Raw genomic sequence first — 19,529 nt, 5'->3', positions numbered from 1 at the left:
AGGGAGGGAGGGAGGGAAAAGGAAAGGAAAGGCAAGGCAAGAAAGGAAAGAGAAAGAAAGAAAGAAACTTTGTCTTTCTTCTTACTCCTAATGAAAAATATATACATACATACATATACATACATAATCCATCAGAAGTACTGACAAAATAAGGCCAACAGTCACAGCATACCAGTAACAGTATCTGGCAGGTAGGAACACACTAAATATCTGGTAATTGAATGAATGAATGGTAGTAAGGATTTAGAATAGAGGCCAAACATTGGCAAAGTAGCAAAAATGGACCAAATATTTCTTGGAAATTCAGAAAATCATTACATCAAATGAAAATTTCAAGCTAAATAGTTCTGTCATTATTGATAAGAATATCCATCTCAAGACGGTTAGAGATGAATTCCAAGACATTCATACTGCCTCAAGTTTCACATAATTAAATGCTTTCAGAAAGCAATTTGATACAACAGTTTGATGGTCAATAATACTTGGTTCATTAAAAGCTATGATGAAAAATGACAGGATATCAATGTTTACTAAATTTCATTTCTAACCCTTTTTTTGTTCTTACCAACAATAAAAAACCTACAGCAGAACAACACATCCACCTACTAGATGCCATTAACTAGTCTTTGCAGTAAGCAAATGAGTTTCCACTTGTTTGTTTCTGTAAAGATGAACCATACATGTAATATCAAGGCTCCTATATACTAACAACAGCCAGTAGAGTCATTAGTACAATAACTTCCACAAGCAGCTGTTCCTTTCATATTGCAAATATGCAAGTATGACGATCAATTATTATCAAGTGATCATGCTTTCCATCCCCTAATCTCACTAGCAAAATCAGAAAGACAACTTGCTGCCTGGACAATATGTCCATGTGTCCTCTTATCTATGCAACATTGAAAAGTATGAGTAATAAAAGAAAAAAAAACTTCTATGATCTTAGATGTGAAATGATGGCCATAAGGCCTCAGAGAAGATGTGAAAGGATGAAAGAAAGAATAATATAAATGGAAAACAGCACAGAACCTGGAGTCAGAACTGAATTTGAATTGTGGGCCTGCCATTTATTTATTGGCTGTATGACTGGAAAACTAGAGAATCTCAGCTGAAAAATGTGGATAATAAGAATTCCTACCCTATCTATCTCCCTTTTAGAGTTATGTTGCTTGAGAAATACAGTTTGAAAGCATGCAGTAAGGAGTAAGGCACCAATATAAATGGTAAGTATGACTGCTCACAGCATTAGCAGTAATATTAGGAGAACCATGAAATTATTCAGGCAAATCCACTTGTAAAATTTAGCTATTCTCCAAAGGGTACAAAAATATATGCACAAAAATGTCACTAAAAAAGAAAAAAACTAGAGACAACTTAAAAGTCCATAAATGGGAGGCTGGTTTCATAAATTATATACATATTCCATGGAATGGAATTATTATGCAGTTGTTAAGAAGAATGAGTCAGTGTTATTTATGAAAATGTAGATTGCTAAGATACACGATTAACGAAAAAAAATACAGAATAATATATCCCATGGAAAAATATCCCATTTGGGGAAAAATAAAGGGTAGGGGAAAGATGTCAGTAAATAAAATCTAGCATCTGCACAGAGCATTTCTTGAAGACTACATAAGATACCTAACAATGGATACTTGTTGGGCTCAAGGATGAAAAAAGAAAAGCAAACTTATGTTTTCTTTTTATTCTCTTTTGTACTGTTTGTATTTTTAAAATGCATTATTACTTTATAATAAAGTCTAGTTTAAAATTTTTTTACAAACTACAACACTGTTCCCCTTCCCTGAGCAGTGCAGATTTCCCCTCATCTTTGGCTTCTGCTAAAATATTTTTACCTGCATTGAAGTAGGGTAGCTTGTCATTAATGTACATCAGACAGTAAGCACTAACATTTCTCAGGCCCCCATAGGAATCCCTTTCAAGTTCTTCCCAGGAAGATTCAGTAACAGAGATGTCATTGTACTTGAGCCAGACTTGTCGGGGTTGATTATAGATGTAGGCCCAGTAGTGTCCAGCATTTGCTTGTCCTTCATGAACAAGAACTGCATGCAAACGATAAGGCACCTGCAAATCAGAGGGCATATTCTTGAGTTAGATTAAGCAAAGTAATCTGATAAAGTTTAAGTTATTAAAATTCAAAATTATTCCCAACCAGCAGACAACAGAAAACTGTGTTTGATATACAGTTCACATCAAAACATCTTACTGAGTTTTAAGATGAACTAACAAAAACATGACCTTGAAATCTACCAATTACTTCAGTTCCTGAATCTTTAAAACCAGACAGTTGAACTAGATGACCTCTTTGAGGCCCCGTTCAACTCTAAACTCTAGGATTACAGATCTGAGATCTAAGATAACCTAGACCTATTTATCCCCTAATTCCAAACTTAGTTTATCTAAAAATAGAACATCTCCTCTACAGCCATGCCACCCTGAACACTCCCGATCCCATCTGATCTCGGAAGCTAAGCAGGGTCGGGCCTGGTTAATACTTGGATGGGAGGCCACCTAGGAAGACCAGGTGCATTAAAAAAAAAAAAACATCTTGACTACTCATATCGAGAAAATGTTTGCCACATTTGGTGTCCACAAGTTAAGTGGCAGTCTTGTTCTATGCCTGTTTTATTTGGTACCAAAAATCAAGTTAGCGTATTTCATTATGAATCAGTCACATGGTCCCTACATAATTTACGTAACTACATACTTGTTTGTTTTCGACTACATTCTCGTTTGTTTCAACATGTGAAAAGCATTTCTTTTTTCAATATGAAGAAAACAATGTTTAAGTGCCAAGGAACTACTGGTGGAAAAAAAGGAAGGTCAGCCATAGAATCAAATTAAACTTACATTTAATCAGTAACTTGGCATGTTTTTACAGGTAGTGAAATTCTTGAAATAATACAAAAGAGAAAATAGAGAACACCCAAGATGTATACAATGCATTCCAGCTTCGTGACAGAACTGCGCCCCCATGCAGCCCTGGAAACACAGCTCTTTTCCTTCTGCCGTTCATGTGGAGGCCACTAAGAGGTCATAACTCTAAATGGAACATTATTACCCTCCATGCCCAGAATGTTATTCTAAACAAAAAATTTATGTGGATAATAAGAATTTCTGTCCTGCTCACCTCCCTTTTGGAGTCATTAGAGAAATAAAGCTTGAAAGCATGCTGCTAAACAAAGGATCGCGGCACTTTGGAAAGGATAAACTGGTCCTTAGTTCAGATTTTCTCCACTGTACTACTTAAATTACCATTGCATGAGAAATTTTTATTAATTTGACAGCAAACCTTTCTAATATATCAAAAAAAAAAAAAAAAAAGCAAAACAAAACATGTGGCAGAATCAAAACAAATACCTTTCGGGTTCTATTGATGGCAAAAGATATATTGCTTTTTTTAGCCTAAAATAAAGAAATAGAACAATACCTATTTCTTTCCTAAGTTTATTCTTATATTGCAGGGAGGTTTCCATTCAGTTTCAAAGAAAACTATCCAATTTTCTTTTTGTATCTACCGTGAGCATCAGTAAAACATGCCTTGACTACTTCCCCCTCAATTGCATTCTACCTGACGAAGGAGAGGATCACTGTACATCTGCTCAATAGTCTGGGTAGTGCTTGCGATACAATTCTTTAAATCTGTTAAAAAAGAATACTTAGTTAAAATGATTTCATTCCACATCACATAGGCTGCTTCAATATAGCAAAGAGTATTGTTTACCTGTACCCAGGGTTCCGATGATTTCAGCTTCGCTCTTAATTACATTAAGATTTTAAAAAATTATCTCATAATTGGCACCAAAATTGGTTAAAGAGGAAATAGGCTATTTAGAAAAAGGCCTTAATGGGTCACTTGGGTGTAAAATAAATGTCCCAGAGACAGGACTTGAAAAAGGTGGCAGAACGAAGCAGGGCTAAATTTCTGTGAATAAACTGGGTAGGAATCTGGATTTTTATTTTTATGTCCCCCAGAAAAAAAGAAAGGAAGGAGGGAGAAAAGTCTGAGCAACATGACCATGAGGCCAAAAAAATCCTTTAAGAACACAATGTTGAATAACTGAATTTCATATTGTATGCATTGCTCAAATATTCTCTGCCTCATTAACCTTCAGTAAAGCTTACTTCATATAGAAAAGACTTCTAACAGTGGAAATCCAGAAAAGGTAAATTCTAAGTTTGGGTCAACTGAAGCCAGAGTTCAGATAAATTGCAAGAAAAAAATCGGCAGATACAGAAAAATCCTACCCAAAGCTGATCATAAGTGTCTCAGCTACCCAGGAATTTCCTGAAATGTTAAGAAGGCTTCTAGGAAGGATCTTTCCATAGTCGTATAATCGAAGTGTGTGAACCAATCTTACTGGGAACTAAAAGTACGAAAGAAGTTATGGTCTCCATGCCAAAACTCAACAGTATATATGGCAATGGCAGAAGTATACCCAAGGTGCCTAACTTCTAAATAGTAAAACAAACGGAAAAGGCGAAGAGTAACTGCTTGACAAATTCTAAAGAGCTGACCTTGCATGTCTTGTTCAGTCTCACTCCTCCACCTCTGAAGACAGGTCTTAACAAAGGTTATCTCCTCATCTGTGACTGTTCGAGGAGCTGGGTGTGCAGGCATTTCCATGGGAGACCGGAAAGATGTAAGTGGCTTATTCATTGTCTTAGAAATGTGTAGAGAATCTTCAGAAGAAGAAAAGGTACTTTCAACATCCTGAGGAGAGCTTTCTTTACTTGTACTGAAGGAAGACAGAAATCATGCTTATATGGTAATTTCTAAAATACACCTTGGCATGAATTAATGTGCTCTGCAAAGCAAGTTGCTATGTGGAAAAGTACAACTATATGTTGGTGTTACCATACAGGTACTGAGCTAAACCTTTCCTTGATGTGCATCGTCTCATTTAACACAACTTGCTTATGAGGCAGATTCTATTACTATCCCTATTATCCAATTCCAAACCTAAAGTTTAGAGAAATTAAGCAACTTACCCAAGTTCACCCAGGAAAGGGATTAAATCTAGATCTGCTTGAATCTATGGTTCATGTTCTCTAACCACCTATAATAATGCCTTTTCATGAAAAAGAGAGAAGAGAAAACATGAAGAAGGGAAGACTGGAACTGGAAGAATGGAAGAATCAACTATAGAGTTTCCCAGATGTAACTGACTGAAGTGGGATGGGTAGATGAATCCAGGAACAAAATATACAGAGCAAGAAAAATGAAGTATCGGCTGAACACCCAACTCACAGGAATACGAACCAGGTGGCACCTTGGGGGCAGAACATAAAGGCAGACAATCTCAGCTCTTCCACTCCTTAGCTAAATACCCAGGGAAAATTAGTAGCCTCAGGTAAGTAATCTAATACTTAGCTCTAAAAATATAAATGTTAACTTCTTTACACCATTGCCCTAAACTGAGAATAAATTATGTAAAATACTAATTTATCTACTAATTAACTATTGTCAAACTGCACATAGACTAACAAGCCAGAATATAAGCTTCTAATTGTACGTAGGTTTGCTTCACACCAAAAACGAAGAACGCAAACTTCCTTTAGCTTTACCTTAAATAAACCCTCACTCTCTACTCCTCCCACCTGCTGTTACACACATACAACATAACGGCAAAAATCTCTTCCCAAAGGACCCACACATGTGGAAAAATAAACCCAACATAAGCAAGAGATCTGATATCTCAATCTCAGAACACACATGCACACACAGTAACTTTAAAATCTAATGATATCAGGCAGTAGGCAGTATTATTTTATGTTATTAAACAGACTGGCCAACGACTTTTTAAAAATTAAAACCACTTATATTTCATAAAGAACATGAGAACATTCTATAAAAAATCTAAACACAGAGATAAGAGTATAAAAAGTAAAAGAATTCTCCATCCCTTGCCTCATGCCACACTCCCTGGAGATGTTCAGTCTTAACATTTGGCATATTCTAACCAGATATGCACTTTATGCATAGATGAATAAATATTAGTTAAGTGTGAGGGGTAGAGATGGGGAAATGGTTGGACTTTTTAAAAATAAAAATGAAACCTTTTTAAAAATAGGTTCTAGTGTTTTTATTAGTCAGGACACACACACACTAAATTTGATCCAAGCTGACCCCATTGGTTCCTCCAGGCCACAAGGGCTGTTGCATGTTGCTGAGCTGGAACAGAATTACGGGGCTCATGTGACTTGGCCTCCCTGTTTCTTCACTAGATAAGCCCCTCTAGGTTGTTCTCTTCAATTTCTAGCCAGTTTTTTTCATGTTCAAACTTTCTATTTATGAATAAGTCTCTCTTTCTTTAATGTTTACTTAGTTGTGCATACTTTTCGGCAGACAGAACAAGAAGTTTGGAAGAGCAGGTTTCCTCTGAGAAAGGCCTTGAGTGGCAGCTTGCTTATATCTAGCTCAAAACAAGGCAGCCCTGGTGGAGCATCGACGATATGGCAGACAGTTCAAGAAGCTTCTGAAATAATCCCAACCATTCTGTGGGTAATACAAGTGCACTGGTAGAAATTATGAGCACTCTCCCAAGGGATAGTTGGCAAAATCCATCCCTGCTTTAAGACAAAGTTCATAGCCCTTAAGCTCATATGGGATGAGTGTTAACCAGGTAGAAAGATGGTGTATAGTTCAAATTAAATCAACACACACACACACACACACACACACTTTAAAAAATTTCTTTATATTACCTTTCCTTGGATGTCAGGTCAGAAACCGGGCGGTGCACTGAAGAAAGTGGTAAAGTCATGCTTGTGCCACTTTGAGACACAGAGCTTTCTGAGGCAGGTTTTGTACTAGCAAATTCAATAACATATTTCAACATGTCCGGAAGTGGGAACCGAGTTGGGCCTGAGCCGTACTTCACATACCTACACAGCAAAGACAGTGGTACACTATTGGCTAGGTCTGTCTTAGATTTTGAGGCTTGCTGAAAAATTATCCATTATTGTGCAAAGGGTAAATGGAAAGGTTTATTTCTAAAGGCTATACAATATTTAATATGTTACTCAAAAAAGCTATAGGGCAAAAATTCTCTAATTACAAAAGTAAAAATTCCCAACAATCTAAATTTTTTATACCTGGCAGAAAAAATTTCAAATGTGTTCCAAATCAAAGTCATGCCTATTATGCTTTCTTTTGATATCATATCACATATAGGCTCTGGTCATAAAAGTAAATGATGTTTCTTATGTTAAAACAGAAACAGTTCCAGTACTCAAATCTGAAAATAATGCCGATGAACACAAGGGCTTTTTTTCTTTGCTGTCCTTTAGATCAATTACTCTGCAATTATTAGAAAAAATGAGAGAAAGAAAGCTGGAAACGGGAAGTAGGTGTTGATAAAGGTCAGACTTTAAGAAAACTGCCAAATCTTTCTTTTGCAGAGTCCTAAGTACCTTATTATTCATATGCTCATTCAATAGCATAGGCCAAGCATAAATTATTAAGTTTTCTTTGGGATTAGTAAATAATATCTTAAACATGTTACCAAAAATAACCAACAAATTATTTTAACAATACCCAATATTCTCAATTACTAGCATGTTAGACTCAGTAAAAAGATTTACTTTAATAAATTCTATATAGTTCACTATAGAGATTAAAATAGACTGGTTGGTACAGGTAAACTATAACCCTGGGATTCCATTTAAAAAGGATAGAATCATTTCACACGTTTATTCTTTGAATAAAGTGAAAGAAAGAACCAGAAAGAAGGAAAATTGTTTCTATATTAAAAGAGAAATTATAAAATGAAAATACTAGTGGAAAATAAGTATAGTGCAATTCAAAGTCAACTACATGTTAAAGGGTATGTAGCAGAGACATTTCATCTTCACTAATTTAAAAAAGGAACAATTATTTCTCCTGTGGTTTTGGCTGCCACAGGGAGTTACAGTTTTCACTGAAAAGGATGCTGAATACATAAAGCTAGAGGAAACTAAAAGAACTGTTCTATTCCTCAGATGTATTTCGTTGCCTTAACTTCAGCTACCATAGCTTATTTAAATTCTATTTATCTTTTAAGATCTACTTTCTCCATGAAATCTTCCTTACTATTCCACCCCACCACCCCAACACTGGAAGGACCATCTTCCCTCCCTGAACTCCTACAGTACATGAACTAAACTTTTCGTCTATCCCACGGACATGGTTAATATGTCTTCCTAAGCCCTCAGTGTTTGTTGATTTAATCAATCAATACATGATTGGCCTAGATCAAAAAGGAAGCATTTTCTTACTAACAATGCAGCATTGATAACGCCATAGGATTTTAAGCAATCATTTTATATCTGTAACTCTTCCCAAGTTTGTTGTATTTTATTATGATATTCATACAAAGTTGCAAGAAAAAAATTCTCTAAGAAACTTATCTTCGATTTTATGACAATCATTTTCCTGTCCTTCTACTGAATTCCTTTAGACCAACCACTACATACAATGTAGCATTTCAATTTAGAATGAGAGCAAAGTTTCAAAAAAGATGTCTACGCTGTACATAAATCCTATTTTTAATATTATATCAAGGTATCTTAGAGAAGAAATAGTAAACATTTTTATTTTTTTAATGATAAAAATAATGCAAGCACCAGTTAAGAAAAATCAAATACAAAAAGTATAAAACAAACCATAAAAGTCACCCATCCCCATCTCAGTTCTCTTACGTAATGGTCTCCATTAATAGTTTCTTATATATTTTTCCAGGAGTATGTCACACATAGATAAACAATTTTAAAAAAAATTATATCCACATAAAATTATATGAAATTTAAAGTCCTTTTATTTAAAAAAGAGTAATATCGTACTAGAGGAAATACTCCCACACACTATTTTAATATCTAAATAAGCCAGAATGCCTTGTTGGTTACCGGTAAATTGAGAATTTTTTAGCTATAAGACATGAAGTGTATTTGGATCTATGAAAACAAAACTTTCCAGTCTTACAGAGTATCACTAAAACCTTAAAAGTAAAAAATTGTGGTAGGCAGAGTCCTGTAAATCACTTCCAGGACAGTATCTGAGGAATCAATCTTCAGTTTGAGTCTGTATTAAGACAACTAGATGATTCATCACAATAAGTCTTGGATAAGTTCTTCCCGAGTGAGAGAAAGGAATTTAGGTAGGGGGTACCTATAGGTGCAAGGTCTCTCATGGGCTGGTATGGAATGTGTTGCCTCTCGGGGAAATCAGTGACCTAGCAATGGAGTGGGTAGGGGTGGGTTGACGGTAGCAGCAGAACTGTTAAGCAGATAAAGGGGAAAAAAGCCACTGACACTGCATGGGATTCCTTCTTAAATGCTACATCAACGGTCTCTATCTTGACTAAAAAGGAATTACACTGACTCCTCCTTAGGGAGTGATAGGGTGATTACACAGAAATAGGAAATCAGTGACCTAGCAATGGAGTGGGTAGGGGTGGGTTGACGGTAGCAGCAGAACTGTTAAGCAGATAAAGGGGAAAAAAGCCACTGACACTGCATGGGATTCCTTCTTAAATGCTACATCAACGGTCTCTATCTTGACTAAAAAGGAATTACACTGACTCCTCCTTAGGGAGTGATAGGGTGATTACACAGAAATAGTAACAAAAAAAAAAAAAAAGAGAGAGAGAGAGCAGAACTCCTCCATAAGACAAAGGACTTGTATGTGTCAGAAATATAAGCACTTTTAATCGGTTAGTGTTCTAGGTAGAACTGCATTGGGGTTTTGTTTGTTTTGTTTACTTTTTCTAGAACTTCTGAAACTGCTTTCCCAAGAAAATTGCAGTATGATGACAGTTACCCTTTCACATTTGTGACAAAGATAGCAAGGGGAGTAGAAAAAGTAAAGGGCTATAAAATCAGAATGTCGGTTCTCTGCAATACACTGCCAATAATTGACTGTGACTGTAAATGACAGTGACTGTTACTTAAGTCCCTTGAAACTACTGTTCACCCATGGATACTATTAGCTCATCTTGAAGACTGTTTCACAGTTAAAAAAAAAAACTTTTCTTAGCCATTTTATAAAATATACTAGTTAATACTTAAATTCTGAATTAATTTTAAATGTAAGCAAATTATCTTAATTTAAGTGTATAAACTTTTGTATCTCTAAGCACACAGGTGTCTACAACTCACCTTTCCAGCTTTTGCTGCAGAACTTTCACTTCCTCTTTTAACTTTCGAATACACTCTCTCTTACTTCGAATAAGCTCTTTGCTCCTGTACATGTACCTAAGCAAATAAGCCCAAAAACGAAAATTTAAAAATATCAATGATGCAAAGTCTCAGCGAACTAGGGATACAAGGAAATGTCCTACAAAGGAAGAAGTAAAACTGCCTCTTGTTGCAAATTGACATGATCATTTACATAGAAAATCTCAAGGCATCTATAAAAATGCATCGGAACTAATAAGTGAACTTAGTAAGATCAAAATATACAAAGTCAATTAAAAACGAGGAAAAACAGTTATTGCATTTCCATATACTCAAAGTAGAATTTAAGAAAATTAGAGTAACATTAAACATAAATTTAGGGATAAAATATCAGATATGTGCAAGCCCTGTACACTAAAAATTACAAAACATCACTGAGAAAAATTCACAAAGATTTAAATAAATGGAGTTATATTATGCTCATGGATTGAAGGACTAAAAATTGTTAAGATGTCAATTTCCCTAAATTGATCTGTAGATTCAATATAATCTCAATTGCTATTAGGTAGAAACTGACAAGCTGGTTCTAACATTTATATTGAAATGCTAAGGACCAGAATAAACAAAACAATTTTTAAAAAAAACAAAACGAAAAACAAAGTTGGAGGACTTAACACTATTTGATATCGAGATTTAAAATAAAACCACAGTAATCAAGACAATGTGGCACTGGCATAAAATTAGCCAATAGCGAGAAAAGAGACTCCAAAAACAGACCCAAAAATATATGTTCAATTAATTTTTGACAAAAGTACCAATATAATTCAATGGGAGAAAGGAGAGTCTTTTCAACAAATGGTGCTAGAATAATTGGACATCCACATGCATTCTTTCCCCCTCCTGTAAATAAAAAACCAACCCTTTACTTCATACAATATGTAAAGATAAACTCTAAATGGATGATAGACATAAATATGAGTTAAAATTTCAACATTTTTAGGAAAAAAATAGAAGAAAATCTTTGTGACCTTGGGTTGGCAAATATCTCTTAATCAGAACACAAAAAGAATAATGAAAGAAAAATTGCTATGTTACACTTCATCAAAACTAAAATTCCTTCTCTTCTAAAAACACTGGAAGTAAATGGAAGACAAGCATAGACAGTGAATGTTTAGATTTGTATCTAAAGTATATAAAGAACTCATATAACTCAGTATGAACACAAAAAACCCAGTTAAGAAGTAGACAAAAGGTTTGAACAGACACTTCACCAGAGAAAATATACAAATGGCACTTAATTAAATATATGAAAAAATGCTCAACATCATTAGTTATCAGGGAAATATAAATCAAAAGAAAATATATTCCTACAAAATCACTATAATGGCTAAAATTAAAAAGACTGATAATTCCCCATATTGGAGAGGATTTGGAGAAAAAAGAGCTCTCATACACTGCTGGTAGGAATACAAAATTGTATAGCCACTTTATAAAGCAGTTTGGAAATTTCTTATAAACATACACTTTTCACATAACCCAGCAATCTCACTCTTGGGTATTTTACCTGGAAACACTAAAACCCACAAGACTTTCATGTGAATGTTCATAGCAACTTTATTCATAATAATCTAAAAGTTGATACATTTGAAATGTCTGTCAACTGGCGAATGGAAAAAATATTGTGGTACATCCACATAATGAACTACTACTCAATAATATTAAGAAACAAATCACTGATATATGCAGCAACGTGGATGAATCCCAAAAACATAATCATAAATTAAAGAAGGCAGCAAGAAGGTACATACTGAATATTAATGTCTCTAATTATGACAGTCTAGAAATACATAATTACAGGGCCAGAAAATAAGTAACTGGTTACCAGGGCTTGGGGGTGGAGGAAAGAGATCGACTACAAAGGGGCACAAAGGAACCTTTTGGGTGATGGAAATATTCCATATCCTGACTGTAATGGTGGTTACTTGGCTATGTACAGGTGGCTGTATATCTAAGAATGGTAACTCTTTTTGTATGTAAACTATACATCAATAAACCAGACTACAAAGAAATATACTGTGGTTATTCTATATAGTGTGCTTCATCCACAAATTAGCAGGGTTTTCACCTAAAGCCTAGCTCCTCAAATTGTGGTCCAGAGATCAGAAGCATTATTAGCATCACCCTGTGGGATTCTTAGAAAAGCAAACTCTTGAGCCCCAATCTAGATCCACTGACTCCAAATCTGCATATTATCAAGACCTCCAGGTGATTCCTATGCACAATATACTCAGTATGGGCTCACTTCTGCTCCAATGCAAAAAGGAGACAATCAACCATAGAACTCACCTGTCCATATAAATGATCTGAGGAAATTCCAGCTTATTGTGAATTTTCTCTGGCTGACCAAGGGACTGATTGAACTCAAATCTTGAGAGTTCAAAGGTCAACACTGGAGGTAGCTTTGTAAACCAACACTATGTCAAGAGTAGAAATGTGAGAGAAAGAAGTTATTTTTAGGAAATGGCAATAGCCAGATTTAAAATATCCCTCATATATGTGTCCTATTGGTATAGAATTTATGTTCAATATAAGAGTTTTTATTTAATCTCAAATTCTAAAGAAAATGACCACTTTGAATCATGCCCTCTTAGATAATTTGGTTAAATATTCCTCAATCCACCAAATTTATGAGCCAGTGAACACTATTCTACTCAACTATCATTCTCAGAAATAACCACCTTTGAATATGTGAATTGTGACAAGCACCTACACAACTCACTCATTAAATCATCAGTACTGAAAAGAGGTTCAAAACCTGAAGAAAATGGCTAGCCTAACCAAAGGATTAGAAATTGTAATCTAAGCTGCATATAACTAAGGAGTCAATTGTCTCCATGAATCAGCTAAAAAGACTAATATTTGTGCATACATTATATACTATTTATTTATAGTCTATTAACCATAAGCTGAATGCTTTCTGTGTCTAAAAAGGAAACTTGAAGTAGCCTCTTGATTATGAGCTCTCAAGTTTCTGAGAAAATCTCTAAATTCCAAGAATTTACAGATATCTCCTAAGAGACCCAGAGAAATGAACCCTGAAAAGATCTCAACTGTCACTGATCATAGGTGAGGGAAATCTAAACCAGGAATGACATTTCTGTTCAATTCACCTATATGCCAGAGGTCTGTATGAACAGCTTTAAAATGTTCCCTTTATCAAAGGTACAAAGAGCTATGCTCCCTTTACATACCCTTGCCAGCAAAAGGTGAATCCAGACAGCCTGTCTCACTACCTCAGGGCTACATCTAAATAAGCATGATTTTCTACTTTTTTAATAAAGAGTTCCCATTCTTGAATAAATGTCTCCAGAGGGCTAAGCAGCTAATGAAGTTCTCCTCTTTTGTAAGAGCAAGCCTCAGTTCTGCACAGATGGTGCAGATGTTATATGCCTCCCAATCAGAAATTAGTACTTTCCTTGAAAAGCTAGGGAGGCAGTAACTCTCTCCCAGTTCCAACTGGGCTCCACCGCCAATGTACTTTGACAAGGCTCATGTTAAGCTCTCTATTTTAATTCAAGAAAGATTTTCTTTTTCCTGTAGTAATTACTGAGTTGGACTCTTAGAAGCCACAATTTTGTCTCAAAATGTATGATGAAAGAAGAATAATCCAAGCTGTGTTGTGTTGACAATTATGCTCCAAATGAAATTCACTAAATTCTTAACCCAGCTGGAATTCTGAGACATTAATTACCCTTGCTCTCCCTTTAATTTTCCCTTTCTTCCCAACCCACAAAAATAAATAAATGAATATAAAATTTTAAAAATTTTAAAGCAAAAGCAGAATTTACAACTCAAAACAGTAAATACTATAATAGGGAAAATATTCTAAATGGCATACCATAGGAGTTAATCACTGTACTTTTACCCTCCGAAAATATGGAGGCAGTGGGTTCTCCCTACTCAGGTACAGGTAGGCTTCAACAGAAAAAGAGAAACTTGATCATACTTAAAACATCAGAAGCAGCATACAACTTTTATATGATTAACTCAAATTCATACTTTTAGTAAAGAATTTATTTATCAAATACTAATACTCACTAACTCATATCAACTCATGAGAGACTTCAGACTAGTTCAAGTTCTGTTAAGTGTAAAAGTTATTTAATATGTGATGGGAAACTATTTGCCAATAAAACCTCAGTCCTACTTAACTGGCTTTGTCATTGGTATACCAAATAAAAAGATCCAACTCACCTCTTGTCCATACTTCACTGAATGATCAGAAGGAAGCAGTTCAATGTCACCCTCCACCATGGCCCCTTCCAAACATTCGTCTAAGTTGCGATAACCATTTACCTGAAGGGGATACTGGCCGAATGTCTCATTGTTACAAAAGGGTTTTCCTAGAAAGAAACAGATTGCTTTTTAAAACACAGCACTACCACTATCTAAAGCCCTTTTTTCTGGCATCAGAGAGACAATGTGTTCTGCATTCAGCAACATCCTGAGATCTGGTTAGAAGTACATTTAAGCCTATATGGTAACCTTTAATGAACCAGTGGATCCAGGCATTGATCATTTACAACTGTCACACTAATGGTTGCTGAGTTCATGGAGGTTTTTATACTGGCCAAATTACATGTGTTCAAAATTTTCCATAGTTTAAAAAAAAAAAAAACCTTATGTGTCCAACACAGAGTCTAGATAAGTCTCTACAGTAGACAAGTGTTTTTGACAGTCTAACTTAATAAAACCTTTTGAGATGAGATATTTCATTGGAAAAAAAACAACACAGAGAAAACTGAGTAACATGACTGTATGTTTGACATTAATACTAGGTTTGGGCAGTACAAATCTGAAATAAAGATTGGGCCCATCTGATAGATGAAGAGACTGAGGGTCCAGGAGCTCACATGGTTTGTCCATGATTACATAGGCACTAAGAGGCAGAACCAATATTCAGATCCGCATTTGTCTGACTCTCAAGCCTTTCCATTATATTGCCTCCTCACATGGACACAGTAATACAAAATTGGTCACAGGACTAGCATTAACATTTAGAGCAGAGAATTTACCTTCACGAACCCCTTCAGTGAGAAAAGTACCATAGAATAGCTGCACCATTGGATTTTCAGTTTTGTTCCTGGGATTACTGCTTTTAAAAAAAGAAGACAAATCTGTATCATTTGGATCAGATAAGTACTACACTAAACCCAACCATCATTCAAAAGCAAAAACGGTATATTTTCATCAAATTCCAAAGAGGTAGGGATGGTCTAAAATAAGTAAAGTATTATTTCAGTTCAAATATTCATTGAACAAGTATATGCCCAGCACTATGCTAAATTTTGAAGATTCAAAGACAAGGCATGATCCATGGCCATAAGGAGCTGTAAGTCTAATAGGGGAGTCACGTATGCAGACATAAGTATTATTTGTATACATCTATATCCAATGATAGATGTAAAAAGGTATAGAAGTAGTAAAGAGGTAACAAAGAACCCTCTTGTGCAGTTCTGCAAATAAACAGAAAAAAGTTTTCCCAGTGGCATAACAGTAATGTAATAAAATTATAGTCGACCTTTGAACAATGTAGGGGGTTGGGGTACGGACCCCTGAACAGTCAGAAATCCACTATAACTTTCAACTCCCCTAAACTTAACTTCTAACAGCCTACTGTTGATGGGAAGCCTTACCGATAACATAAACAGTCATTAATACATATTTTGTATGTTTTCTGTATTACATACTGTATTCTTATAATAAAGTAAGCTAGAGAAAACATAAGAAAATAGGTACATATATTACACATTCATGACATATCTAACTTTTTCTTAATTTTTTTTTTATATATCTAGGTTACATGGCTTGTCTGTGAGTTTTTCCAAATTGTTGCAAATCTCCAAAAAATTTCGCAATATATTTATTGAAAAAAATCTGCACGTATATGGGCCCACGCAGTTCAAACCAATGTTGTTAAGGGTCAACTATAGTTTATTTCTTCAAGCCCATGTTAAATTGTTAACCATGTAAGTTGCTAATCGCAAAGGTATTTCATGATATATATTTCTTCTACCTAGAGTTAAAATAATTTAGAAAACAAATTTCTCAGCACCTATTAAGAGAGGGATACTTGCATTCTTTACCCTGAATTTCACTTGTCAATAACTGATAAAACTAAAAGCTATTTTCTAACGTTCTACAGACTTTACAAGTTGTTTTAGATTAAGTTTAATGTATCCATATTATACCACCATGTTCATATCTAGAATTGATTTAACTTTTTAATACATTTTACAGCACATACTATGATTTCAACAAAATTAATAGGTATGGCCCTTTTAGTAAAAAACTGTAGGTTAACATGATTATCTATATCCTCAGAGGGAAAAATCAAAGCAATAGCAATACGCAATGACAAATAACTGAGTGGTTATCCCGTAAGGTTTGGTGAAAAAACCTGCTTGAGACGAGTAACTTTCTCCCATATCATAATTCTCACCGGACCACTGTGAATAGGAAGGACGTACAAACAAATTGTGACACTCACTTAACATTAACAGCTAGCTGGAACGCATCCTCCAGCCAATCGAGAAGCTTGTGTGTGAATTCACTCACATCTTGCTATAAGAGAGGTACGAATTGCAGAAGAGTTAGATTCGACACTATACTTAGGGAAATGAACATTTGCTCTTACCCAACCAATGACTAAGATTTTATTACTATGAAAAGATTTCTTTTTTAGGGCCAAATAACAATACAAGGAACACTGGAACCCACCTACTACAGATAAAATAGAAGACACATCAGGCAATCTCTAAGTTGTGGCTAGGAGGAAATTGGAACTCTACCAATTGCAGCCACATCTGCTTGTAACTAACAAAATCTTCCAGTTAGGCCTTAAAAAAAAGTCCAAAAGGAGACTGCAGTCCTCTAGAATTTATGAATGGAGAAAGGAAATTTTTATGAAATGTTTTGAGGATTTTGTAGAACTGTAGAATCTTTACTTTAGATGGAGAAAAAAGTTAATTTTATGTCACTAATAGTGACAGCTTTGTTTTTTAATAAGAGGTAGGGAAAAGACAATACTAACACGTAGAAGAGAAAGATTTCTCAGAAAAGCTGCTGAACTCAGGTTTAGAGATAGTTTTTGAAAATAAAATTTCTATCTGGACCATCCCAAGACAAAGGTACAGACAAAGGACTTTACTTTCCTTGGTGATCCTTTGCTAGGATTCGCTGAGATATTTTCCAATGTCCTCCTAGTTCAACAGCTCTATATAATTCTATTCTAATACTATTTCTTCTTGCCAGCCTCCCTCACATTACACAAAACACACACAGCCACCCTTCCTTCTTCTCTCCCTCTCTCTACCGCCTGTCCTTAAGCATTATAACAGGCAAAAGCAGGCACCCACAGTCCTACTTAGTCACGTTCGGTTTATTACACAGTTAAAATAAAGCAACATCACAGTAATGTTAACAAGGCATGATTTCAAACTCCACAGAGTTTGAGGAAAAACATATGAAGAACAGGTTTCTTGTACCTGCTGTTCCTCAGATGATCGGAATGCTCCCTTTAAGAGATCCAGGGCTGCTGAAGGGTCTACATATTTGCGATTTGATCCCATCATCAGAGCAAACAAATACTGAAGCTCTTGCATGAACAAGATATTTCTCTTTTCCTGTAGAAAAGATAGTAATGTGTACTCTTAAAACCTCTTACTTGGAAAATTAGAACATTTAAAGAGAAAGGTTGTCAATGATCACTCCCTAATTTATATTTACTTAGCTCTAGACCAGGGTCAGGTCTCAAACTATGTTACAGGTGCTCTGATAAGGTCTGTAGAGGAGGATTATCAGAAACTGAAAGAATATCTATGTAGAAGCCAGAGAGATAACATTGTCAGAAAAGCAAAAATGTTGGTTTTCTGAAGCTGCTGTCCTCCTTTCTGTTAGGAAAATCTATCATCAAGGTAAAATCCCGGGCAGAGTTACATCACCGGCAGGGGGCTACATCTTTTGGCAAGAACAGACTAAATAAAGCCTCTTCTCTTAAGAAGGTCCAGACCTCCAGCATCAGCTCATCTGTTCTACATCGCTCAACCTGAGTGGCTAACAGAGCAGTGATTTCTGAACAAACAGAACGGAGATTTCTGAAGCTCCCGCCCACAGGCAGACATGCTGAGGCCATCAGGGTGATGCATCACTTTCTTTGAACTGTTTTTCTTCTTTTATTCCTACGTAACTTCACATTTTTGAAAACCCTTATTTCTTATCACATATAAAAAAAGAAAAAGCCATTTGAAAATGAAAACGTTATTAGCACAAGCCAAAGAACTACAGTTGTCAGCTTTAGCCAACAATGTAAAAGCTTTTGGGATGAAAGTAACTAAACAACAGTGAAAACTCCTCAACAGCAACTTACTGTGTGACTTGAGCAATTTTCAAGTACACTCTGTGGCAGACTATAGCTGAGAACAAGTCTTCGAAATTCAGGCAATTGAAAGAGAGACTGAAATAAAGAAAGAAATGGATTCAGGGCCTTTTTTTCCAAATTAACTGTAGCAAAAAAAAAAAATTCTTCTTTTACCTTACAAGTACGTATTAACTGTCAATGTAGTAATTCTACTATGTCTAAGGAAATAATAATGGCTATGCATAAAAATTTACCTAAAAGAATGTTAATTCTTTTAGGAAAAACCTAGAAAAAATGTAATGGCTAACAAGAGAAACAGATTAGATAAACTATAGTACATTTATACAACAGACTATTAGGTAATCATTAAAATAATTTTGTGGAAAAAAATGTTTTCATTTTTGAACTGCTACATAGCAGTGAAAATGATCAAGAGCTACATGTATCAACATGGATAAATCTCAGAAAAATACAGTATTATATTGTTTATATTAAATACACTTACATATAAAACAATATTACATACCCTTTAGGGATACATACACATGTAGTTATATCTGAAGGGAAAAGAGGACACGATTGGGGATGGTAACGACAGGGACTCAATAGCACGGAGATTTGTAACATTTATTTCTGAAGCCAGCGGTGAGTATAGCAGTGTTTACTATTCTCCACTCTATCACAGTACCATTTAAAAAAAAAATTTAACAGCAGATATCTTTGGCTGACAGAATTTGGAAGAAGGCTTCGTTTTATTGTTTCATAAATCATACATTTTTCTACTATACATATCCTTTGAAAGTTAATGTTTTTTAAAATCCCTTGTATGACTAAAACTCTTCATCTCAGCATAATTCTCAAATGAAAGTCCCTGTAGCCTGCATACTGGAACTCTTGAAGCAGCATCCTGGGTAGAAATTAGGCCTCCAACTTC

The 19,529-nt window shown here is 35.1% G+C and overlaps 1 protein-coding gene and 1 pseudogene across 3 annotated transcripts in view; one reads left to right on the top strand and one right to left on the bottom strand.

Moving 5' to 3' along the window:
• USP28 (ubiquitin specific peptidase 28) overlaps positions 1–19,529 on the bottom strand; it is a 40,437-nt gene that overhangs the window by 9,871 nt on the left and 11,037 nt on the right. For 2 of the 3 annotated variants that reach the window (XM_006912800.3, XM_025047471.1), the window contains exons 6-16: positions 18,605–18,691; positions 17,724–17,861; positions 16,727–16,800; positions 15,252–15,328; positions 14,431–14,579; positions 12,523–12,650; positions 10,159–10,254; positions 6,730–6,909; positions 4,540–4,760; positions 3,593–3,663; positions 1,857–2,085 (exon numbers count right to left, since the gene is read on the bottom strand). In XM_006912800.3, coding sequence (XP_006912862.1) covers positions 1,857–2,085; positions 3,593–3,663; positions 4,540–4,760; positions 6,730–6,909; positions 10,159–10,254; positions 12,523–12,650; positions 14,431–14,579; positions 15,252–15,328; positions 16,727–16,800; positions 17,724–17,861; positions 18,605–18,691 — 1,450 coding nt within the window. Of the gene's footprint in view, positions 1–1,856; positions 2,086–3,592; positions 3,664–4,539; positions 4,761–6,729; positions 6,910–10,158; positions 10,255–12,522; positions 12,651–14,430; positions 14,580–15,251; positions 15,332–16,726; positions 16,801–17,723; positions 17,862–18,604; positions 18,692–19,529 lie in introns of all 3 variants that reach the window. The other variant, XM_006912799.3, reaches the window with a different exon arrangement.
• On the top strand, positions 2,439–2,557 carry LOC112480453 (annotated as a pseudogene).

The sequence above is a fragment of the Pteropus alecto genome, unplaced genomic scaffold, assembly GCF_000325575.1.
Source record: "Pteropus alecto unplaced genomic scaffold, ASM32557v1 scaffold224, whole genome shotgun sequence".
Taxonomy (NCBI): domain Eukaryota; kingdom Metazoa; phylum Chordata; class Mammalia; order Chiroptera; family Pteropodidae; genus Pteropus; species Pteropus alecto.
This window is presented reverse-complemented; position numbering and strand designations above follow the sequence as displayed.